Here is a 25,341-nt window from a genome sequence, read left to right on the forward strand (position 1 = left end):
TGGCTATTTGTCTGTTTGCAGTTCTGTGGCTCCTGGCCTGTTAATTCTGACCTTTCAGTGGTCATTGACAGTGGTTTAGTGACCACACCCACCACATGTAAGACAGTACACTAAGCTGTGGTTCGGCTGGTCCTTTCTCTTGACTTATCTTTAGTTTCAGAGCCCTGTTGTTGCTCCCCAGGGTCCAGTCCACTGAAAATGCTCGTGCCAAGATTAGCAGTTCTGGTCCCATTTTTGCCGCTAACTGGGCTTTGTATGGTTTCAAGCACTTTCCTCACAACAGCCTGGGAGTGGAGGAGGGGGCGAGTGGCACAATCATTTCCCTAATTTTACAGGGGCAGAAGAAGCACTAGCTTACGGAGATGGAGCATCTTTGCCCCCAGACACATAATAGGTGTGACTAGGGACAGTTAGGTGATGTAGAGGGTAGAGTGCTGGGCCAGGAGTTAGTTCAGTCCAGCCTCAGATACTTGCTAGCTGTATGACCCTGGGCAAGTTACTCTACCACTGTCTGACTCGGCCTCCTCATCTGTTCAAAGGAGATAATGGCACCTACCTCCTGGGGTTGTTTTGAGGATTGAATCAGGTAATTTTATAACATTTGTAAAGCTCTTTGCAAACCTTAAAGCACCATATAAATGCTACCTTAAAAAGCAGTATTTGTTGGACCCACGAAACTGGCACAGCAATATTTCATTACGTTCATGTACCACGCTTTGTTTAGACATGATTCTTTCCTCACCCCCTTTGCAGAGTGAAAATGTGACAAGACGTGCAAATACGATGATTAATTTGCTCTGCGTTTTTATTATTGCCTTGCCGCAGTTGGGGTAATAGTTTTGGAGTGTGAGTTCATGGACTATGTCTGTCCCGTCCATGGAATTCCTCTCCCTCTGTGCTCAGCTCCATGGGTACGAGAATGGAGGAAGTCACACGAGCGCCACATATGGAAGTCTATACCACAGAGAGACAAGGCTGTTTTTTTCATCCCTCTTCTAAAGGATGATAGGGGGTGGGGGTGAGGATGATTAGAAAGCTAATGAGTGAGTTGAAATGCTCCAGGGATTCTTGAGTTCAGATGATATTGCAGCAAGCAAATATTTCTATTTGAAAGACTTTTGGCAGTAAAGTCTCATATGTACTGCTAGTATGGACTTTTTATGGATGATCAATCTTAAACGTTTGCATTAACTATCTAATACGGAACTAAATTAGGCCTTTTTGGGAAGGAAGCCTAGGTAGATAAACCTATGGAATCATTTATATATACAATATATTCTGGTTTCTTTTTATGTTTCCTGTTGGAAATGGGTGCCTGTAAATAATGTTACTAAATGGCTATATTTTAAAATCATCTTTGACCTGCTAGCGATTCAGGGATTTGCTCATTGTTCTCTCGAGACATGTTAGCAAAATAAATGCCCCATTCTAGGGTTAGGAATCTGTCGCTTATTAACTGGGAAGGAGAAGGACCATTTATCAGAGCTGCAGAGCAAAAACACCCTGTGCCCTGGCAAGTCGAGCCAGAGGTTAATGCTCTAGTGAGCCTTGGGTAGCCAGTGAAAGGGTCTGGCCAAGTTTAAAGCTAAGAGTGGAGAAGATATGGAGCCTGGTAAATTTTAGAAGGTAAAAGTAAGAGACTAGAGAGGCATCCTCAGAATCAGAAAGACTGGGGCTCAGGTCCCATATACTGACATATACTAGTCAAATGAGATAATATATGCATACCACTTCCTAGACCTCAAAGCCCTACATAAAGGCTAGTTATTGTTATGCCGGCTATGTGACCCTGGGTAAGTTGCTTAACAATGAGAATTGGTCTAGATGGCTCTCTGAGACTCTTAAGTTAGAGAGAGTTTTCCTAGCGAAGACAAAGGTCCAGGTCCCCTGCCCAGACCAAAAACTCTGCTATTAGAGTTGGGGATACCAACACAATGTAGTGGTCTAATTTAGCATACAAAGCCATAGCGCTTGAAGTCCCTGTCATATGCTCTATCACAGGTTTCATTTTGTTCATATTGATGTCCGTTTGTATTCCCTCCACCCCCACTCTAATCACAGTGGTTCAGGCTACTTCGCTCCTTTGTTTACTTCTAAAATAAAATTCTGTGATTTGCAGTCCGGATCATAGGTTAGAAAGCAACTTGCCACAGAAAGACATCAATCATGGCTTCCATTTAGGATTCTTTTTTGGTTTTGTTAGGTTAAAAAATCAAGTATTTCCTTGGGTTGACATCTTTTTGTACTACTGATATAAATAAAAAGTCCTTGAGCTCATACTTTGTGTGAATTTTAGATAACATGTCTTTCAAATAAAGGCTGCCTTTGTTTGTAATTTGACAGATAGCTGCACTGTAAAATAGACAGGACTTCCTCATAACTCTTGGGCAAACATCTAGAGGGAGCTGTTGCTGGCTAGGCAGCTAGCTGGTACAGTGGTTAGAGCTTTGGACTAGGCGGTTCTGAGTTGAAAAAGTCCAGCCTCAGACACTCAGTGGCCAGAGACACTTGTAGCAAGGATTCTAGTCTAAGCCTTCTAGGCACAAGTAGGAATTCAGTTAAGGCTGCCAGGGAGATTTAGGGCTGGAAGTGACCTTTGAGAGCATGTTGTCAGGCTTTTTTTTTTTTTCTCCAGATGAGAAATAAAAGGATTGAGGGTGCTAAGAGAAGTTAAGGAATTTGCCTAAGGTCACACAGGTAGTATTTAGCAGAGCTCGGGTAGGAACCCAGGTCCTCTGATTCCAAATCCAGTGTTCTTAGTGGACCAGACTGCCCATCTTGAGAAAAACAAGTGACGGCTCACATCAGGGCTGTGCAGCCCTGCTCAGAACCAGGAGACGTGGAGTTAACCACCTTGAATTGGTGCATTTTGAGCACAGGGGTAGGGTAGTGTAGGATCATTACGAGGAGACGCACTTAGTCAAATTAGACTCCAAAATTTGAAGCTGGTGTTGAGATTGAGTATAAGCCAAGCCAAGCAAGCAGAAGAAATGGAGATAAACATATGTAAGTCATTTGTTGAACGAACAATTCAAGTTCTCTGGTTCCTGTAAGGTCAGTGCCAGGGGTTCCTGGATGGATTCATCTTGGAGGGTAGGTATTAGGGTAGGCTAAGGTTTTAGACTGATTTAGAATCTAGAAATATAATTTTTAGAGAGTCACGGCCAAAGATGAAAACTAAGCACAAAGTCAGAAGGAAGGTGGTTAGCTAAATCTTGATAATTATTCAAGTGGCCCCCTTGACTATGGAATGTACCCATATACTATATAAGTGCCTGACCATTGACAATATTTACATAATGAAAATACATTTTAATATAAATAAGTATAGTACATTATTACATAATAATATTCACAAAAATTTACTGCATATCTTTTTGACCTAAGACAAAGTCAGTTCCCTTCCTCTCTCCTACCCTCCCAAGCTGGTTTATGTTTGTTATGCTGGACTTCTAAGCATGCATCGTGTTTGGCTAATCCTTAGTACATCTGCTAAACCGAATCTAGATAGAGTTAAGGTGTATTGTTTTTCCTTCAGGTTGTAATCCACGATTGAGCTATACCTGTTTTAATGCTGGAAATTATCTTCCCAGATGCTGTCTTTGCATTTCAATTACGCAACCCAGTGCACAACGGACATGCTCTGCTAATGCAGGATACTCATAAACAGCTTTTGGAAAGGGGATACCGGCGCCCAGTCCTCCTCCTGCATCCTCTTGGTGGCTGGACAAAGGATGATGACGTTCCTTTGATGTGGCGAATGAAGCAGCACGCTGCGGTGTTGGAAGAGGGAATCCTGAATCCTGAAAACACGGTGGTGGCCATCTTTCCATCACCCATGATGTATGCTGGGCCAACTGAGGTAGATTTGCTTTCAAGAATTTGGAATAAGCAACTTAAAAGCTAGTCCTTGTAGCATCTTGTTTTCATCTATGAGCACACCTCCTGTTTATTGTCTAGTAGTCTCAGGACTACTAAAGGGGGCAAGGCACATAAGCAGTAATGAGAGTGTCTTCTTTTCCTTCTCCTGTTCTTTGTGTCTGTTATTCCTTTGAAAAATCAGCTCCTTCAGAAGAAGAATGGGGGAGACTGGCCTATGGCTGCTGGGTTGTCAACAGCCCTTGTAGGGAGTTTGAGAATGAGAAGCCTTTGCCACTGACAAGCAAAAAATAAGGAAGTTGGAGACAGGTTTTGGAGATTTAAAAAAAAAAAAAAGGAAAAAGGCATTTGTAGTGGCTCTGGTCTGCTATGGAGACTTGTTATTTTCTGCTTTTGTGTTCATTGACTTTTGAATAGGCCCAGCTCTTGATGCCTTTGTGGGCTCTTTGGGTAAGAAGTATATGAGGACTACTCTCTGGGTTGATCCTGAGGTTCTTGTGACCCTAGGACTCTCTTTTAGGGCTTTTTTTACCTTGTAGGTCTTTAAAAACAATCTCCTTATGGGCTGCTTTTACCTTGGGAGGGTCACCAAGTACATGTTTAGTAAATAAACTATTTATCTTCAGTTAGCTGCCAGTGATTTGTTGTAGAGTTGGAAACCCTCCCAAGAAAGTTGCATTTCTTGATTTTTTTGGTTTTGGAGGGGGGAAGGCAGAGCCATTGGGGTTAAGTGACTTGCCCAAGGTCACCCAGCTACTAAGTGTGTCAAGTGTCTGAGGCTGGATTTGAATTCAGGTCCTCTCGACTCCAGGGCTGGTGCTCTATTCACTGTGCCACCCAGTTGCCCCTCTTGCTTTTTTTTGAGCAGTTTTCAGGACTGTGCTTTCTTGGCACAGTATTCTCTATAGCAGGCTACATCTTTGCAGTCACAGTTGACTGATAGCTGCAGAAAATATAAGTCCCTTGGTATTTATTGTAATCAGTCATCAGTACAGTGAAACGTAGATGTAGAGGCTTTCCTCTGTCTAGGAATCTCTCATGTATCTGCTAAGTCTATATAGGTTTCCTTTTTAATTTGGAGGATAGGATGGTTACCATCAAATGAAGCATGAAACAGGGAGATGGAGGCTGGCCAAAAGTGTTTGCCACTGTTGTGAAGAAATCTTGCTTGAGATTGGACTGACAATGCACACAGGAAAATCTAAGTGAATGAAAATGCTTGTTGTCCATACTCTGATGTAGTGAATGGCCAGATCATTGAATGAGCACATCATGACATATATGTAGGACATACAATGCAGATAGATAGTGAAAAGAGAGTGGACTAAGCGGCACTTGAGAAATTGCTTAATGGGGCAGCTAGGTGGCACAGTGAGTAGAGCACCGGCCTTGGAATCAGGGGGACCTGAGTTCAAATCCAGTCTCCAACACTTGACACACTTACTAGCTGTGTGACTTTGGGCGAGTCACTTAACCCCAATTGCCTTGCCTTCTCCCCTTCCAAAAAAAAAGTGAAAAAGAGAAATTGCTTAGTGTTTTTAACAATCCTAAGCTGCTTCCAAGTGATCTCATGTGCTTGTGAACCTTGAAACAGCACAGTTCTCTAAAGCAGTAATGTCAAACTGAAATAGAAATGGGGGCCACAAAACTGTGTGTAAGGATCCCTGTGGCCTGCATATTGGCTTAGTTTTAAAATGTAATGTTATCTATATTTTGTTGTATTTTTATTTATTTTGTTAAATCTTTCCCAGTTAACATTTGGGCAGCACTCAGAAATATTGCTGGCCACATGCTTGACATCTCTGCTCTGAAGAATCAAATTTGGAAATGGCCTAAAGGGAAATGCATGATGGGTGAGAGTAATTTGCATCATATTTCCTCTGGTGACCTATCTACCTATACCCCAGAAGTGGCAGAAATGACATTCTTGAAGAAGTAAATGAATAGAAAGGGGGCTTGGCCAATGGTGTAGCAGAGCTAGGGAGAGCAGATAGACAGTTGAGTGACGCCCTGGTTCCTGCCATACGAAAAGGCCTAGAGGAAATCTGAGGATCTGTGGCATAGGGCATGGTTGAGAAACTGTTGGGATGAGAAGGTGTGGGTGGATTGCAGTCTGCAGTCGTGAATGGAGTATCCAAATGGATGAGATTAATGATCAGTTGAAGTAGGAAAATAAAGCATTTGCTTTTCATTATTACCTTTTAACTATGTTAACACCATTCAGTGAGGCCCCAAGGCCTTTGAATGATACACGTATGTGTGTGCATGTATGTGTGCATGTATGTGTATGGATGTATGTGTTTGTATGCATATATATATAAAGGCTGGGGATAAGGGAATCTTAGAATCCTATAAAGAATAGAGGGGGAGGAGAAGGAGGTGCGAGAATAACCTAAGGAAGAAGGATGATAATAGTAGTCTGTCCTACACACATCTTCCCTTCCTTTTTCTCACTTCCCCTTCCTTTGTCTTCTTTATTCTACTTCTGCCTTTGTAACACCCAGCAAAAAAGCCAGAAATCTTCACTTATTTCTTACTTGTTGAGGCTTCTCTCAAGTAGGTGTGTTGAGGTGATGAAAACGATTCGCTCAAGGTTTCTACCCTTCCTGAGATGTAATTGCATCTTCAAAAAGGGTTTGGTAATCAACCTCGTCAAGGCTGGTGCTGATTCGGCGATCTTCACAAAAAGAGTTATTTCTGGCGTCATTCTTGGAGTTTTAAGCCTTTCTGTAAATGTCATTGAGTAATGGTATTAGTTTTGTCCCAAGCAGTTCAGACCCCTTTAAGGGGTAAACTAGCCTAGTGACAGGCCAGAATAGATGTTCTGGGCCATTCTTCCTTGGGCTCTTTGTCCTCCTGGAGCTGTCTCAGGTATCTCACAAACCTTTCCCTAGGAGCAGCCCACTTGCGGTTTTTTCCCCTTGGTTTCTTCTCCATTATAGAAAGGGGATTGAGAAGTAGCATGAAGCCAGAGGGATGCACAGGGCACCTAGATACAAAGGAGTACCTTCATCAGATCATACACGTGGAGCTGGGAGAGATCCTAAAGTCTATTCTTATTATCCAGAGGGAGAAGCTGAGACCTGGTGAGATTCCTGAGTGACTTTCCTAAGTACAGAGCAGATTAAATGGCAAAGGAGAATCTAGCTGCTAGAACTTCAGCTTTGGACTCTTTCCATTTTGCCTCCCTGTTAGCTTTTTCCCCATTAGAGCACCTATTGGAGATCAGGAGAGAGGAGGTATGTTTTCTTTTAAAGGATGCTGACTCTAGTGTCCGTTTTTGAAAGCTTCTCCTAACTCCTGAACTTAGGGGTTTAGATTTATGCAAAAAAAACCCAACAACCCAAAGAACCCTGTTAAATCAAATTCTAATAGAATGACATAAAATTTTTTTGAAAAAACATGAAAGTGTTTAAGAAAAAAAGTACTGATGCCAAACTACTTAATGGTAGCAATTGTGTCTGTTTTTTAGTGGGAAAATGGGGCTGGTGACTAAATGAATTCTGTTCTTGCTTTGAAGTTTGGCACCAATTTTCTAGCCACCTGTTTATATTCAAGTATAGTTTAAGAAGCATGTACCACTAAATGGAATGGCTTGTAAATGATAGCCATTGCTTTTCTGCAAGGGTGTCTCCTTTATGTGTGTGTTTCAAGTCCATTTTATCCACAGCCTTAAGTGAAGGGTTTGTTTTGTAAAATAAAAACAACTATTTAATTTATGCAGCTTTTCCAGTGACATCAGGAAAAAGGCTGCCAATAATTTTTTTTGCCAGCTAATAAAAAACCCCCAACAAGGACTCTTCCTTTAATCATTTTCTGTAGGTCATTTAGAAGACATTGGTACCAGATTTATTTCTGTAGCACAAATGATTTACAGAATAGCAAACAGCTGTTAAGCCTGTTTAGTTATCAACAGGATGTCCATGGTTTTCCAGTCTGTAAAGATTTAATGGGCATGTTTCTTAAGTTCTTGTTTAGGTCTCTCTCCTCCTGCCCAGCCTTTTTGTACTTTTCTAACAGTAAAGAGGTGACTGTACATGCATTTTTGTGGATGGATTTTTTTTAATGGAGCATTACCAACTATGCTAGAAATGCCATCTGCTATCTCTGCAAATAGCTCTAGAAAAACTAGCTCATTTCTCAATAAGGTATATAGTGCTTGGGTATATTCTTGGGAATATGAATACATGTAGGTTTGAAATGTTCCATTATATTCCCTAGTTACCAGTTTCAAATTAGGCTTGATATCATAAAGGCAAGCATGACTCTTCAAGACTCAAGAAGATCCAGATACAAGGCCTGGTTCCTGGCTGAGTCATTTAATGTACCCCCTGGCAACAACCCTCTGAGAGAAAATGCCCAAGAATTGTTGCTGTTGGTAGAAGTAATTTCCTCATTGGTGGTCCCTTACACACCAATGAAGTTACACATTCAGACCAAAAAAAGAGAGCCTAAACAAAATGATACTTTAATGATGAGTCAATTAAATTTTGAATTTTAGCAAGCTTAATTGTTGGAGATTAGGTTAGGGTGGGGATGTTCTTCCTGATCAGAACTAGCAGTGTTTCTGAAAGTTCATTAATCCAAACAGGTTATTAGTTATCTTTGAGATGAGGCCCATGCTTTTGTAGCATTGGTGTATAAATAGACTTTTCCCTGTTCTTCCCTTTTGGGGTGCTGAGACTATCAAGTCTCCCCTTTGTTTGAATTGGTGGAAAACCTTTTGCTGTCTTTGTCTTGGAGTGTTTCTCAGCTATTTCTCAGCACTGAGGCAATCAGGAGTCATTGACTTGTATATGTATGATGTGATACTGGGGATGGGGAACTCTCACACACCCACCCTCAGGGCTCTGAACAGGATACAGTTGAGGGGAGCTTGTTGTTTGACTTTTGGGACACACTCATGCAAGGAGTGTTGAGATTCTGGGCAAGCCATAACTGCCCCGCCTTGCCCCCCAGCTTTGTAACCCAGATAAATGTTGGTAATTCTCTGGTAACTATGAATTGTGATTTGAATCAGACAAGGTCTTTCTGTTGATGTTTGTAATTTGTTTGTAGTTCTGAAGTTCAGGGGGCTGATCTTTTCCCCCAGAACTAAGTGAATGATACACATATGTTTGATTAAACTGAGATTGTTAACCCCTTAAAGTTGCTTTCCTTAGAAAAGCAGATCAAAGAACCTGTGTTAGCAGCCCTTCTGTATGCTGGTGTTAGCAGTGTTACACAGCCACAGTAGCTGCTAGCCAGATTGTTGCTACAGCTAGTTTAACAGGTGTATTGGATATAACCACCATCAGTTATATTTGACAAATGGAATTAACTGTGTAGTTGGTGCATACCCTATTAGAAAAATCAAGTGTGGAAAACAATTGCTGACATTTACGTAAAGTTTTTATTTGCAAAGTACCTAACAAATATTCAGTCACTGGATCCTCATAACGAAGCTGGGAGATAGGTGCTATTGTCTTCATTTTGCAGATGAGGAAACTGAGGCAGGCAGGGTTAAATGACTTGTCCAGGGTTACATAGCTAGTAAATTCTGAGATCAGATTTGAACTCAGACCTTCCAGACTCCATCCTAGTACTGTGCCACCTAGCTGCCTCGAAATGGTCGTGCGATGCATAGTTTAAGTTTAAAAGAGTACAAAAAGTGGGAAGGGGAAGTTCATAGGATCAAACATTTAGAGCTGTAAGGGACCTTGGAGGTGATGTGATCTTCCTGCCTCATTATACTGATAAGGAGGATGAAGCCCAGAGAGTTTATGTGATTTGGCAAATGTCATCCAAGGTGATACGTGGCAGAACTATGATGTGCACTTGATGACCTCTGATCCTGAATCCAGTCCTCTTTCCATTCATTGCTAAAAGATCATCATAGGATGTGTGTACACGCTGTTGTTATAGTTCATTTAGAACCTACTCAATGCAATTCAGCAGGGACCTCTTAGTCTCAACTACTTAGGGTGATGGCTCCAGAGAAATTCTTTTAATATCTCCAGAAGTCTGATCTGAACTGAATTCTTTGAGTCGCAGAATATTGAATCTTAAGTCTTGTCGTAGATTCTCTTTGGAGAGCTGGATAAAAATATTTTTTATTTCCTTTGCCTTAGGGATTTTCTTAGGTAGCTCAAAACTGCAACCGTTCAGAGTCTCATTGAGTTTGTAGTAAGGGGACAAACCAAAATGTCCCCAAGACCACGTACCACATTTTTAACTTAGATCGGTTGTTAGCACTAAAAATCAATAGTGTGGATTCAGAAACATCAAGGTATTTTTGAATTTCTTTAAGAAGTTGGTAAGATGTTTAAGCTATATATGTTTGTCATTTTAACAGATTCTTTTAAAATATTCTTTATATGTGACTGTTAAAGCTAAGAGGTTAACTGGAAATGCCCTGGGACAGATTGTAAGGAGCTGAGGACAGGCTCTTGAGGAACACACATTAAGGGGTCAGGAAAAGGATGAGCAGATAGGGAAGCAACTGCTGGGGGACAGCAAAGAGAGTTTAAAGAATGGCGTCATTGCAGCCAAGGAGGAAGAAAGTATCTACCTAGTCACAGGGCTTCCTAACCTAGGGACCATGAACTCATTTTTAAAAATACCCTGATAACTGTATTTCATTATTGATTGTGTGCTTTATTTTACATAGAACATTATTCTAAATGGGCTTCACCAGGAGGCCACAACACACAGAAAGGTGGAGAACTTTCAATCTGGTGGGTGAATTTTAATCCGTAATCTCAAAAGAGATCAAGGAGGATGAAGTCTGAACAAAAAGTTATTGGGTTGGCACTTAGGTGGTTCTTGGTGCCCTTTGGGAGAGCATATTCACTAGAGTAGTTGAGAAAAGATCATGGACCTCAGCTATAGTTTTTTTCTATGAAATTGAGCATTGAAGGGAAGGAGACCCATTAATTAATGGGATAGAAGGGTAATGGAAAAGTTTTGTTTGTTTTTAGACTTTGGGAGACCAGAGCATGTATGTAGTTGGAGAGTCCAGAGGAGTCTTTGCTCTCTATATACTGTTTTTCTTTTTCTATTAAGAGTGAGTTTCCCTGTCTTGCTCAGGCTAGAAATGCAGGTCTGACCTCATTATGGGAACTTTAACCTGTTCCATTTTGTCAAACCTGGTTGATTTCCCCCTCCTTAGGTAGCCTGGTAGCCTTTGCTTCTAGGTGGCTGTAATGACAAGCAGGGTGGCACTTTTTTGTTGTCTTTTGTTTTGGAGTGTTTCTCAGCACTAAGGCAATCAAGTGCCATTGATTGGAAACTATATATGTGATGTGGCGCTGGTCAATTAGAGATCTTTCCCACACCCTTTTGCTAAGAAGATGCTAAGCCTCAGGCCTACGCCCTTTTGCTAAGTAGGCACTAAGTCCCATGGCCCTGAACAGGGTATATATGCTCATTGTGTTTTGGGGCTCACTCACTGGAAGAGTGTCATGTGATTTGACCAGATGAGACTCTGGGTAGCCATTGTTAAGGAGCTCCCACCCCACCCCTCCAGCCTGTAGCCAGAATGGCCTTTGTTTTCTTTGGATGACTCAGCTTACCTCATTGAGCCTCTGGACACTGTGGCTTGCTCTTCCGGGGCAGGAAGCCCAAAGGGCATTCCAGGAAGCAGACAACTTCCTGTGTGATGAGTCATGGGGCTGGCTGAGGGGAGGTGTTAACGGCTACGCTAGGGGGAGGGGCCAAGTCAAGAACCAATCGGCCCTGGTCGTTCAGGCGGTGCTTGATGATGTCAAAAACTCTATAAGAGGGGAGAGGACAGCTTGAAGATCCTCTTTTCCTTTTCCGGTTGGAGCCAGAGACAGTTACAGCGACAGTTACAGCGACAGTTACAGCGACAGTTACAGCGACAGTTACAGCTACAGTTACAGACACAGCCACAGCTGAAGCAGGAGCTGCCAGTAGCAGAGCTGACCTACGGGAGAAAGCTGAACAAAGACTTCAGGCCAGTGGGTAATCTTATTACCATAGAGGGGGAAACATGATTTTGCTTTACGCAATCATGCTTCTCTGTAGCCTCCTGGTTACTCTTTCAAGGCGTACTTATTGGGCCTGGAAGCTTTTGATCAATATATCAAAATGGGGTTGCTGGTTCATGGGTTGGTTACTGTGGAGCCTAAATAAATGTTTTGATTCTTCTGCCTTCTACTTTGAGAGTTTCTTATATCCGGCGGTTCCGAACGTTTCAGACATGTTTATGATCCTCTTTGAGATTATAAACTCTGCCCTCCTAATACACAGCCCCACTTTGAAAAACTCAGGTGTTGGTGCTTTTCTCTTTGGTAACTATGTATGTATAGCATTGGTCAGATGGCTAGAAACCTTCCCTGTTTATATAATTTCTTTTTATATTTTCTCTGAAGTTCAGGGTGCTGGCTTTTCCCCCTGAACTAAGTGAATGATATATGTATGTTTAATTAAAGTAAGATTGTTAGCCCCTTAGAGTTATTTTCCTTAGAAAAGCAGATCAAAGAACCTATGCTGGTAGCCCCTCCTGTGTGCTGGTGTTATTGGCCTTACACAGCCACAGTAGTGGCAAGTAGCATTGTAGTTACAGTAACTCACCAGATTGGCAATTGCTTTTAGTGAAGGCACTTGATCAGCTTAGCTTGGTTGCATCTCAGAACTCCTGAGCTCAAATGATACCAGCCTCATCCTCCTCAGTAGCAGGGACCACAGGAATGCTCCATTATGCTTGGTTGTCTACATACTGTTAAGTGCTCTCATCAATTTCCGTTGGTTCAGCGATCATCTGTATGCAGATGATTCTTAAATTTGCATACAGGGATCTCTGGGCTTATGAGTATGTGATAGCAGGTATGTCTAATACCTCTCATTATATTATTATATATTATTCTACATTAATATATATTATATAATACTATATTACTAATATATTATATCAATATTACAACCTCCTACCCCTCACCCTACACTGGTTTGTTTCCTGATAAATTTTCTTTAACAAGATTCAAATGTGGTCTGCCAGTTTCTATGTTCTAGATGGTGAGAAGAAATTAGTAACATTACAAAACCATGCCTAATTAACCCTTGCCCTAGAGTACACTGGAGTAATCTCTTTCCCCATAGGCTATCTGTTTCAAACTCTGAACTTAAAGACGTAAGCATGTATCGCCGTTACTGGCCATATGACTTGTTAACAGAGTCGCGTAATAAAGAAACATAGATCTATATTTAGACAGCGTATTGGCTGTCACAGGGCTGAAGTCATCTCTTTCTTGGGGAAAGAAGAAGCTGCTTAACTGGAAATCCTCTCAGCAATTCATGTCAAGTATCACTTGCTATTCAAGACTGACTTCAACTTCATTAATCATATGCTCTTCAGCCTAGGGGCTAATCTTCTTGTGTCAAATGTTTGTTGAATTGGGAAGGTGCCATTGATACGGGAGCTATAGAAGATGTGCAGGATTATAGTGTCATGGATTTGAGCTGGAAGGGGACTCAGAGGCCATCTGGTGCAGCAGCAGGGTCCTGAAGATGGAAGAGTGTGGGATTTAAGGAAGGATGTTAGGTGGACCGTCTGGTTTTTTTTTTTTTTTAAACATATTTGAAAGTGTCCTGCATCAAATTAGCCATGCCATATTTTTGGACAATGTTGATTTTACTCCGAAAATAAGAGCATTTTAATTACAATTATGAAATTGAAAAATTTATATATCCTTTTGCCTTCAGTGTTCAGGTTATTTTTTTTTCCCCATTATCTCTAGTATTCAGTAGTAGATGGCTAGGAGAAGACAGTCTGGGCTGAAAATTTGGGCATAGATAATCCACATATTTCGGTTTAGGGCAATAGTAATTTGTCATAAGACCTTCACTGTTTTAAACTGCTTCAATAATAGAGCTTGGCTATTTCTCAGTTATCGTAGGAATTCTGCTATAGGTAAATGAGGAAGTCAGGGTTGGGGAAGCATGTGCAGGGAGAAATCCATTGGATTTTACATTCTTATTGGCCAAAAATCTGTCGTGTTCTTGAATTCTTTAAAGGGCATATTGTAGACCTTCCTAATAGTATACGTCTTAATTTTCTTAAAAGCAAAGGTGAGGTTACTGGGGTCTTACAAGATAAAGTGAGTAGCCATTGCCATCTGTGACTCTTATTCAGATGTCTGTTTATTAATCTTTCTTGTCCTTGTGAAGTCACTGTCCTTCGTTTTCCATGGGCGGGGGGAAGCAAACTGGAACGTCATTGTTGTCTAGTGAATTGGTTGTAGGGCTTATAGCTATAGAATAAAGGACAACTCCCCTCCTTCTGCTTTTGCTTAGACTCTTCACCTTTTTTGATCATTTTAAACCATTTAAAGATATAAGAGATAACTAGAAACTGTCTGTAGTCAGTTAACTTGTAGCATCTGATATGTTCCAGGCATTGTGCTAAGTGATGGGGATACAAAAAAAGGCAAAAGAGAGGAAAAAGATAGTCCCCGTTTTCAGAGAGCACAATCTAGTGAAGGAGACAGTATGTGGACAGCTGTGTGCAAATAAAATGTATACAGGATAAAGTGGGGATAGTGTCAGAGGGAGAGCACTAAGATTAATGAGGACATGGGAGAGGCTTCTTGTAGATGGTGTTGTACCTAAAGCTTGAGATGCTGATGCTAACTCTTGGGGGAGGGAAGAATGAGTGAACAAGAGAGAGAGAGAGAGTGCAAATTCATTAACAAAAAAGCTAGATAGTGAAATTAGCATGTTTCTACATAACCCTTGTTTTGCATGAATTATTACTTCCCTGTGAAAAAGTCCACTTTAGTGGTTTAAATTTTTGTGTCTTATATTCATGAATAATAAAACATTTTTTTATAGGTATGGCTGTGAAGTCCCTTGGTTTGTGGGTATTTCAGATATCTAAGGAACTACTTTTTAAAGGAGTCTTTGGAATGGCTTAGAGATTTTCATTGCAGTCATTATTGAACACAGATTTAAGAAGTAAAAGCAAATTCTGAGTCAGTAGGAAAGACATGAAAGGACAAGAAATAGGTTGAATGCTTCACTCTGCGGAGTGATTAGCTCTCCTTTCTGGAGTCCGGTCTGGGGTCCGGAGGAAAAATACATATTCGGGCAGAGCGGTGTGTTTCCCTTCTATTTACATGGCAACTTTAGTCACTGAAAAACCTTTATGTAAATTTTCTGTCTTCACAACATGGAAAACACATAAAAATCCAGATTCTCCCAGTGTCTGTATTCAATCCTAGAAATAAGTATCTGTGTCCCAGGATAGCAAGGCAAGGATTTCAGCTAGTAGATCCCCCCCCTCTCTCCTTTAATTTTCTCTTTTGGCTCACTTAAAGCTATAACCAAATGGGTAAATGTTTTACATAGGTCATCTAATCTGTACTGTATTAATACTTAGGATTAAAACATGTTGTTTACATGGGTTTTTTTTATTGCTTTTATTGGTTTTTGGCAGCCACCTCACTGGGCAGCATGTCATTTTTTTTTTTTCCCCAGAGAATGAATGTTTTCCTTTAGACTGGGAACCTGGAATGTGATTGCAAAAGCCTCTCCTTCCGGCAACGAAATGTATTCCTGTTTCATTGTAGGCTAATAAAATACAAAAGAGAAGAGGAAAAATAAAACTCTTTCAGAGAAACTTTCAAGTTATGTCAGAGTATCGTGGAAAGCTTGTTCAAAGTTTAGACATTCCTCAATTTCTCTACCATCTTATAAACTCAGATACATTGTCAGGATCCAGGCATCTTGGCATACCCTTCAGTGTCTTCGACCCAGTCTAGACTTGAGGCACAGCTTAAGAAGTTCATTTTAGTCTTATTAGGTTTATTTAATGTGCCCTCTCTCTCTCTCTCTTTCTTTCTGTCTCTGTATATGTATAACTGTATGTATGTATAACTGTGTGTGTATATATGTATATGTGTATATATATATTTGCACATACCTGATTTAATGGGATGCTTGGCCCTATAAAATACGTAACCAGGCAAGAAATGAACCATAGAGCAACAGAGGATGATTTTACTTTGGCCGCTCTGGTTAGAAAACCTGTGTATTAGGACATATGACACAGAGCTATGGATTCCCATCTAGTGGTTCATGATGATCAACCATTAGGTCTGCATTTAAGTTTTTAATAGCACTTTAAGCAGTAAATAATTCTAAGGAGTATTATTAATAGTATATTAAATTTCTCTGGGGTTCACAACACTTTTTTTTTTTATGAAAGGGGATCATAGAATTAAAAAAACACCAAGAGTCACTGGTGTAGAGGATGAAGCCAATCTTGAAGCCAGTAAGAGCTGGGCTCAAATCATACCTCTGACACTGTGTGATCCTGGTCAAGTCCCATAACCTCTCAGTGCCTCAGGCAACCCTGGAAGACTATACATTGCAGAGAAGGTGCCAGCTTTCATTGGGAGAGGGATTTTCCTCACTCAGCAGCTCCATGTACCAGTGATATTGCAAGTCTAATCCCTGTTTCTATGAGAAAGCGTTGGGGCCCAGTGGAAAATGATGATTAAAAAAACCACACAATCAAATTAAATGTATACCCAGAGAGGTGAGAGAAGAACCTTCTCTCTGAAATCTTTTTCCTGCATCACAGTTGATTGGACAGATAGAGGTATAGAATTTTAGAGTACGAAACAACCTTTCAAAATTACCTAGTCCAGTGTGCTCACTACGGGTGAAGAATTAAGGCCTGTATTCTATGCCTCTATATGTCCAATCACCTTTAATCTGATTACCCTATAAAAGGATGTTGAATGAATTAATTTGAACTGAATCTTGCACATATAAATAAATAAAGGTATGTACATCTCATCCCCTCTCCCCACCGCTAATAAATTCCTTGAGTACAGGGATTTTCACTTTTTTTGTGTCTCCAATTTCAGGCATATAGTAGGTACTTAATAAATGCTTGTTGATTGAATGATTTATTCATGATTTTAAAAAAATTATCATTGGTTTTGGCTTCATAAGGTGATACTCATATTAAATAAAAGCTTAATTTAATGTGACTGTCTTCTATTAAAGTTTTATTCTTGTGTTTCATCTTCATGAGGAGAGGCACTCTTATAGGTCCCATGACTCTGAGACAATTTTGTGAGGTCCACACAGCGCCCTACTGTATGTCTGCTTGTCACTGGAGGGCTAGCCTGGCTAAGTCCTGAGAGGCTTGTTACAAAGTAGATTGCTTTGTTACGCTTACATGCAGGACCTTAAAATTCATGTGTGTGTGGCTGACTAATGTGTTAGAAATGTCCTTGATAACTTTCATGTTTACCAGATACTCAATCAGAGATGAGCTGTCCACATCAGTGGGGTCAGACACAAACGGACATGGGAGTCTCATCTCTACATAAGGATATCTGCAGCTATATATTGACTTGGTTTTTAAACATAATCTTTTATTGTATTTTTATTTATTTTGGTAAATACTTCCTAATGGCATTTAATTGTGATTTGAGTAGCACTCAGAAGCATCGCGGTTCCCAAGGTTGCATGGGCTGTGTGTTTCCCTTTGCTCTATACTAATGGAGGGAGTACCCATCCTGAAGAAATCACAGGTTTTCAAAGTGTTGAAGGATAATCTTGCTGGATTGTTGGTTGGTTAGGAGGATTCATCTAGGTTTATTTCCCATTGGTCTATGAATATTCATAAAATAGAAATAGGATTTTCTAACTTGCTTATCTCTTTTTCTCTAGGTCCAGTGGCATTGCAGGTCACGAATGGTTGCAGGAGCTAACTTTTACATTGTTGGAAGAGATCCTGCTGGCATGCCTCACCCAGAGACTGGGAAGGATCTTTATGAGCCAACCCATGGGGCCAAAGTGTTGACGATGGCCCCTGGCTTAATAACCTTGGAAATCGTTCCCTTTCGTGTAGCGGCTTACAATAAGAAAAAGAAGCGCATGGACTATTATGACTCTCAGCAGTAAGTTTTAAAATCAGCATATTCTACCTCCTCTTTCTTTTCTGTAGGGCCTTGATTGTGATGGTCTTATGATGCTTTTGACACATTTTCTCAGTAGCCCAGCTGGTCATGATTTTTGTGGACCCATTTCTCAGAGGAAACTGGACCACCTAATTTTATTTGTCATCACTTTAAAGTCAGCATAGAGCCCAACACTGAATCCGCTATCATAACTTTAAGCCTTTATTGAATTTCACACAAACGCTAGGGTTCGCTGGCTTCTTTACTAGCTGTTTTGTGGATTACTTGAACCTTAGAAAGATCTATTTACCCTTTTTTCTAAGGCATGTGGCAGTTTTTGCCTAGAAAGTAGGAAAGGTTAGAAATTTTTAAGATTTATTTTCTGTGTGGCTGACTTTTATTATAGAAGTTCTGGCCTTAGAACTAGAAAAATCTAGGTTCAAGTCATGACACTTAACTAGCTGTGTGACCTTGGATCAATCACATAACCTTAGAATAATCATAGACTAGTTGGGTCTATACTAGATTGTAAGTTCCTTGAGGGCAGGGGCTGTCTTTTGCCTCCTTTTGTATTCCCACTTTTAGCACAGTGCTTGGCACATAGTAAGTGCTCAATAAAGATTGATTGATATTGATTGGTATAGAGAGAATACCCCTGCTGAGAAGTCACAGTTTCTTGGAGTATTCCAGTGGTTTCTGTTGGAATGAGTCTATTGTAGGTGGTTTAAGTAGACTGGGAAATTCTTAGTCTTTATTTATGTTTGAGACTAGGTTTCACCTGACTTAGGGCATGAGGAACAAAAGGGTAGATAGACATCATCTGGTGCCGGTGGACATCAGGAACTCTTCAGGGTGACACTGAAAACTACATAATCTCTTCCTCTCTAGACCCTTCTTTCCTCATCTGTGCTTGTGATTGTAGAATAAATAGTAGTTAATGATTTAGGGGAAAAAAAACCAACCAGATTGTTTAAAACATTTTTTTTCTCACAGCCTTAAATGCTTTGTAACAAATATTTGTTGACTGTTAATCTTAGTAAAAGCCATAACTTTTGTTCAGTTGGAGAAAAAAAAAGAAATAGGAATTTTTTTTTTTTATCATTTTTCCCAGCACAGGATACTGCCCTTTCCCTCCCTTCTTTCTAAACAATAAGTGCCTGCTATATAAGCCAAGGTCTGGGCTAGATACTAAGGATACAGACAAGAAAGAAAGATAGTCGTTGCCCTTGCGGAGATGAGGGAAGGTTGGCTTAATGACAAATACTTTTTAAGTAATAATAATAGCTAGCGTTTATATGTTATTTTAAAATTTACAAAGTAGATGCTAATATAATCCCCACTTTACATATGAGAAAGCAGGCTGAGCTAGGTCAAATGACTTAAAAGCAAACTTTATGTAACCAAAGTTCACTGTTTCCTTTTTTGAGTCAGGGGCAAAAAATCCTAAAGAACCCTGGCTTTTGTTTTGCAAATTGTATTGTATTCATGGTGCTTTGTTACGCTCACATGCAGGACCTTAGAATTCCTGTGTGTGTGGCTGACTAATGTGTTAGAAATGTCCTTGATAACTTTCATGTTTCCCTAAATCTGTCGAATATTGCTTTAAAACAGTCTGTCTTTTAATCATTCAAAAGATAAATAATTACGTCAGCTCTCATAAGATTTCCAAAGATGAATTCTATGTTAGTTACATGAGTGGCTCATTTTCTTGGAAATTTTTTTTTTATGTTACCAAATCTTAGTAAGTTTTGACTTGGGAAGCTTTAAACCCTTCTTAGTTGCCTAACTTTTTATATTTATGTATTCAAATAGAATTAAGTTGATGGGACTGTGTTGGAAAATGATTAAAATTTTGTGGTAAAGAGATAGCCTTTGAAGTATTAGAGAAACACAGTTATTAATTATGCACATATGAGGTTGTCTAATATTTGATTAATGGAAGTCATACCATGCCAGCTTTTTAGTAATTAATGATTTTGCACTTTCTTATTTGGCCAGTTTATTATAGTGTGGGATGATATTAAAAAAAAGTCTACATGCATTTATGCATTCAGACATAGTATTTGTCAATAGGGAATATCTGGAAAAAAAAGATAGGTTTAAATTATAGGACCACAAGGTGTTTCTTTTATTGTCAAGAAATCTTATGTTAGGAAGAAAAAGAAATCCCTCTTTTCAGATGTTAGGATTAAGCTTTTAGTGGTCATTTTTTCCTAATTGTAGCCCCATTTGTTTTATGCATTGTGGTGAGCATAGGACTTTAACAAAATTTACAATTCTTTAATTCTAATTAGTGAAATCTCAGCAAGGCCCAACAGTCTATAATGCCACAGCATCTCTTCCCCTCTTGTGGGGGAGCAGAGGGTTTGAGTCATGCTTTCCCAGGTGCTTTTGTAATAGATTGTCATTTTACTGCTCTTCACTTTGTTATTGCTAGTTGTCATTAAGTTAGCCTTAAACCAAGACTTTTAAGAAGTTACTTATTTCAATACATAGATACATCTCATTGATTTTGGTATTCCCTGCAATGATGTAAATCCCCCTTGTCTGTGCCTTTTCATATCCTGTGTGAATCTTGTCTATGTCTACCATTAATCTTCTGCAAGGGGTTCATTCACTCCATAGCTGTTGGGATGATTTATTTTATTGCCTCCATGTCATGGGTATGGAGGTGAATTCTGGAATCTCCAGTCCTGTGCCTTAGAAGTCCAAATTCTGACAGGTTCCACTGTTCTGGAAAGACTTCGTATACACTCCTGGCAAGAGGTTATCTTTGCTTTCCAAGGATAGACCCAGCTAAGTACAGAGAGGCTCATGTCCACTAGCTGGCCACTTGACGAGTTCTTTGGCTGTGGAAACCCATGAAATAAAAAGATGTCTCCATCTGATCTCCTTTTGGTGTGAAGCCAAGTCAGCTCTGCCACAAAAACAGAACAGAGCATCCTAGGACTGGGGCTAGTTCTCTGTTATGCTTTCAGATGGTGTTCTTTTCCAACATCAAGTGTACTTTCACAATGGTGAGTAAGAGAGGGGACCAGTGAAAATGTTGATGATTTAGTTCTAATTTTTCTAAGCCAATAGCATTTTTCCCCTGATTTTTGTCACGCAAGGCCACAAAATCCTCCCCTTGAAAGCCATGAAGATATGCAAGAATAGTCTTTTAAAATGTCCAAGTGTGAGCTTTCCCCAGTGATTAGCCTCTTGTCCTCTTGCATTCATCTGTTATTCATCTTGGGAGAGCTCATCTTTTCTCATATTTTAATCTCTTCCCTCTATGTGATTCACTCTGAAAACTATGAAAATATCAAAATTAGTATTACCTCTAGTCTCTTCTGCATTGATTGTACAATGAATTGATTTTATGCTGTAATAATTTTGTCATTGAGTCAGCTTTTCCTTTGAGTTACTCTGAAGTTGCAAGTTAGCTTATCATCCCAAAAGGTATATTATTCATCCTTGCCTGTCCTTGTACAGTTAAGGAGAATCTTATCTCCCTAACAAACCGTTCTAGGCACCTGGGGGTCTGCTAACTCAGGTCTCCGAACTAGGTCTGCAAGATGTGGATGGGTCACATAAAAGTTACTTTCTTTAATTGTCAGAGAGACGTGGCTACTGCTAGCCACATGTGGGTGACAGTCCACTTTCTTTAAAATAGCCAGTCATGTTGGCCCTACCCCCATGACACCATCTCTACTCTGTAACCAACCATATTGTCTCCCCACCTACTTGACTCTCTACTCCCCAAAAATATATTAAGGCTTGTGAGCTCTCCCTCGAGGCCTTCATTTGATCATCAAGAGAGGCCATTGACCCAATTTATTGGTTATTGCTAGCCTAACTAATAAATTGATTTTGCTCAGACCATTGTCTCTCATTTATCTTAATTTTCCAAAGTAACAACTATTACTCCTATTCTGGCCTCTTATCCAGGCTCTAGCTGGGCTTTCCAAGCGCCAGTTGGACATTTCTGTTCAGATCTTTTGTTTGTTTTTGTAATTGTTTTTTTTTGTTTGTTTTTGGAGGGGGGAAGGCAGGGCAATTGGGGTTAAGTGACTTGCCTAAGGTCACACAGCTAGTAAGTGTGTCAAGTGTCTGAGGCCAGATTTGAACTCAGGTCCTCCTGACTCCAGTGCTGGTGCTGTACTCACTGCGCCACCTAGCTGCCCTTAGATCTTTTACTGTCACCTAAAATCCAACATGTCCAAAATGGAACTCATCTTTCTCCTTCAAACCATGCCATCGATTTTCTCACTCATGATACTTTATTTCCTATCTCTGTGCTTCTACAAGCTGGCCCTTATGCCTGAAATGTACGCTCCCAACCTCTACGCTTTCTCTCTGTTGTATAGAGTCTCTCTCTTCCTTTAAGCTCTAGCTTGGATACCATCTTCTGCATGAAGCCTTTGCTGATCCCAATAACTGTTGGTACTCTCTCTCTCTCATGGTACCTTGCATTTAACTACTCTTTCTCCTTCCGTGTGTATGTGTATGTGTATTTTTATTGACTTTGTATTCATATTGCATAGTCTTTATATCCCCAGCACTCAGCACAGCACCTGGCCCAAGGTAGGCACAACATAAATGCTTGTTGGCTTGGTTTGTATGTAGTTTCATGTATACTTGTCTCCACAATTAGAATGTAAGTTGATTTTGAGTGGGGATTGTTTCTCCATGTAACCAATCTCTAGCACAATGCCTGGTACATAGGAACTTGATAGATACCTGCTGACTGCTTAATGGTTGAAACCGTTCCCATTCCCCTGTAACGACCAGTTACATCACCATTATTTTCAGTCCTTGAGTCTTAAAGCTCCTTTGACTTGTCTTTTATATCTAGTCACCAAGTCTTATCATCTCTTGTATATGTTTTTTTTTTTCTTTTTCTCAGTACCACTGTTAGCGCTTTGTCTAAGTCTGGCTCTTTGACAGCTCATGTGTTGACTTCTCTAGCAGGCCCCCTAATGTCTCCTTGTCTCCAGTCTTTCATACCTCGTGCCTTCCAGACTGTCCCACATGCCTCGTCAGATCAGTATTCATGAATATCTAAGGCGCTGAAACATTGTTTTCATCCTTATTCTCAATTCAAAGCCGTGTCTGTCTTAAGACCAATGAGCTTCTGAGGTTCCTTCCCACCCTGTCATTTAAAATTCTCATTGTTATTAAAAGCCTACTCTGAGCAGAAGAGAATGTGCAAGGCAGGACCTGGAAATGAATGAAAGGATCACGGAGCTGCCAGTGCCAAGGGCTCACTTAGGACAGACTCCATGAGTGGCTCTTAGGTCGACATCAAGGCTTTGGTGTGTTCCCCTAACAGCTGAGTGTGGGCAGAGGGAGAGTAGAAACAGAAGAACTGGGACAAGGATTGGTATAAAAGGCAAGCTGAAAAGTCAGAGAGACTGTGACGATAGCTGCCTGCCTGTGGGAACAAGGGGAGTATTGCTTCAGCTGACTGGAATCTCCATTAGGGAGACAGCCTAGTTAGTGCAGCCATCTTTGCAGGGCAGGGGGGAGGAGAAATGGGAGGCCTTAATGGATCTGATAAAAGGAGTTGTTTGTGGTTAGTTGGCAGAGAGCAGGTTCTATGGGGGTGAGGCAAGGAGGAGAGGTTGAAAAATAGGCTTGGAAAAGTAGGATTTGTTTGGAGGGGAGTACTAGTTTTGACCTCTTAGCCAGAGACCATGGCCTTATGATGGTGAGTTTATAGGATGTAGTTGTAACATAAGAGTGTGAAAGGACAGTAAGGAAGCCTGATTCCAAGAGATCCTGCCTCAGTATTTTCAATGTGCTCCTCATGCCCTCCTGTATAAAGTCCTTCCCTTTCACCTGGCCAAACCTTGTCCATTCTTCAAAGTCTGGCCTACATTTCCTATTATAAAGCATTTTACCCTTTTTTTACCTTGGATTCCTTTGGCTGGTGCTAACTGGTGAAGCCTATGTATCCTTCCTCAAAGTAATGTTTTTAAATGCATAAAATAAAATATAGAGGATTATAAAGGAAACCAATTACTATGAAGTACAGTTATCTAATTTTTTTTTTTAAGTTCAGGGACTTCCAGATCTGTGCTATTCATTTTGGTGCTTAATCTTAGGCTGCCTTCTATTTATATCGATGTCTTCTTTGAACAGCTGCACTATTGGGAAGTTGCTAAGAGCAGGGACATTGTCTTAAACTTGCATTTTCCTGTAGCATCCAGCACAGTTTCCACGTTGTGGGCCTTCGGATTGGATTGAGTTAAAAAGAGGAGTTATGATGCTAACAACATTAATTAATAAATATTACATTATTATTATTATAGCCATGAGCATTTAAGCTTAGCATTTAGAGTTTGCAAAGCACTTAAATCCTTTATTATAGGGCAGACTTTTATTTATTTCTTCACAGTATCCTCTCCATGCAATGGCCTCTCTAAATCCTGCTCAGTCCAGTTAGTCAAGTGTTTTGCTTTTTGAGAGTCCCATGTGTTTCCGTTTTTCAGGTCGATGGAGATAGAGTTTGTCCTGTGACTGGACCCTTTCCTTTTGGGCTCATGATCCCTTTTCCCCATCTTTTAGACCAGAGGCTTTTAACCTTTTTTGTGTTATAGACGACCCCTTTGGCAGTCTGGCGAAACCTATGGATGCTTTCTTAGAATCGTTTTTAAATGCATAAAATAAAATATATAGGATTACAAAGGAAACAGATTATTTTGAAATAGTTATCAAAATACGTTTTGTTTTTAAATTCACAGACTCCAGTTGAAGGATGACCCTTGCTTTAGAAAATAATGGAAGTATTACAGAAATAATAGAAAAAATAGAAAATGTAGATTGCTGTTGTTGTTGTTGGGACACAGCAAAATTACCACTTTCCCTCATAAGGTTTATAGGAAACCATTGACAATAATATGTTGAATTTTGAAACCAGCCTCAGCTTGTGTGCATGTTTTTCACTTGTTCAGTGGGATGTATTCAGAGTTGAAAGATGCTGATACCTAATTGAAAATTTATGCTTTGCTTCATTTCAGAGACAGTATATAAAATGCCTTATTGTACATTTGGATTATAGTATTAGTATTCTTATCAACATATATGTTTATGCAAATTAGAAAGTGGAATGATTAATGCAGGACAATTTTCATTTATCTTGAGATGAATTAGAAATTATTTTCAGTTTAGATATACTTCATTTGACTGGGAAAGAAGACTAGAGAAAATGAAAGCTGACTGTCCCTTACAAAATCATCCTTGTATAACTGACAGAAGAGTTTTTAATTAAGTAAATTAATGATTTTTTTTAAGGAAGAGATAAAAACATTACAGAAATATTTCTCACAAATGTAGTATTATACACTTAACAGTACAGGAGTACTGATTGTACTATATAATAGTACAGAAGTGCTATTCTATACCAAGGCAAGCTCGTAGGATTTTATATTTTCACTAGACTGCCCACAAGGAGATTTTTTTTGTATTTTCCTGTCTTTGAGGTCTGCCATCTATCTACCCCCAAGATTTGCATGTTTACTTCTCTAGATTGGCATATTTACTTCATCCTTTAAAAAAA

The 25,341-nt window shown here is 39.9% G+C and overlaps 1 protein-coding gene across 1 annotated transcript in view; it reads left to right on the top strand.

Moving 5' to 3' along the window:
- PAPSS1 (3'-phosphoadenosine 5'-phosphosulfate synthase 1) overlaps positions 1 to 25,341 on the top strand; it is a 117,756-nt gene that overhangs the window by 74,969 nt on the left and 17,446 nt on the right. The window contains exons 10-11 of the mRNA XM_036764859.1: positions 3,594 to 3,862; positions 17,569 to 17,798. Coding sequence (XP_036620754.1) covers positions 3,594 to 3,862; positions 17,569 to 17,798 — 499 coding nt within the window. The remainder of the gene's footprint in view (positions 1 to 3,593; positions 3,863 to 17,568; positions 17,799 to 25,341) is intronic.

The sequence above is a fragment of the Trichosurus vulpecula genome, chromosome 6 (assembly GCF_011100635.1).
Source record: "Trichosurus vulpecula isolate mTriVul1 chromosome 6, mTriVul1.pri, whole genome shotgun sequence".
Lineage (NCBI taxonomy): Eukaryota > Metazoa > Chordata > Mammalia > Diprotodontia > Phalangeridae > Trichosurus > Trichosurus vulpecula.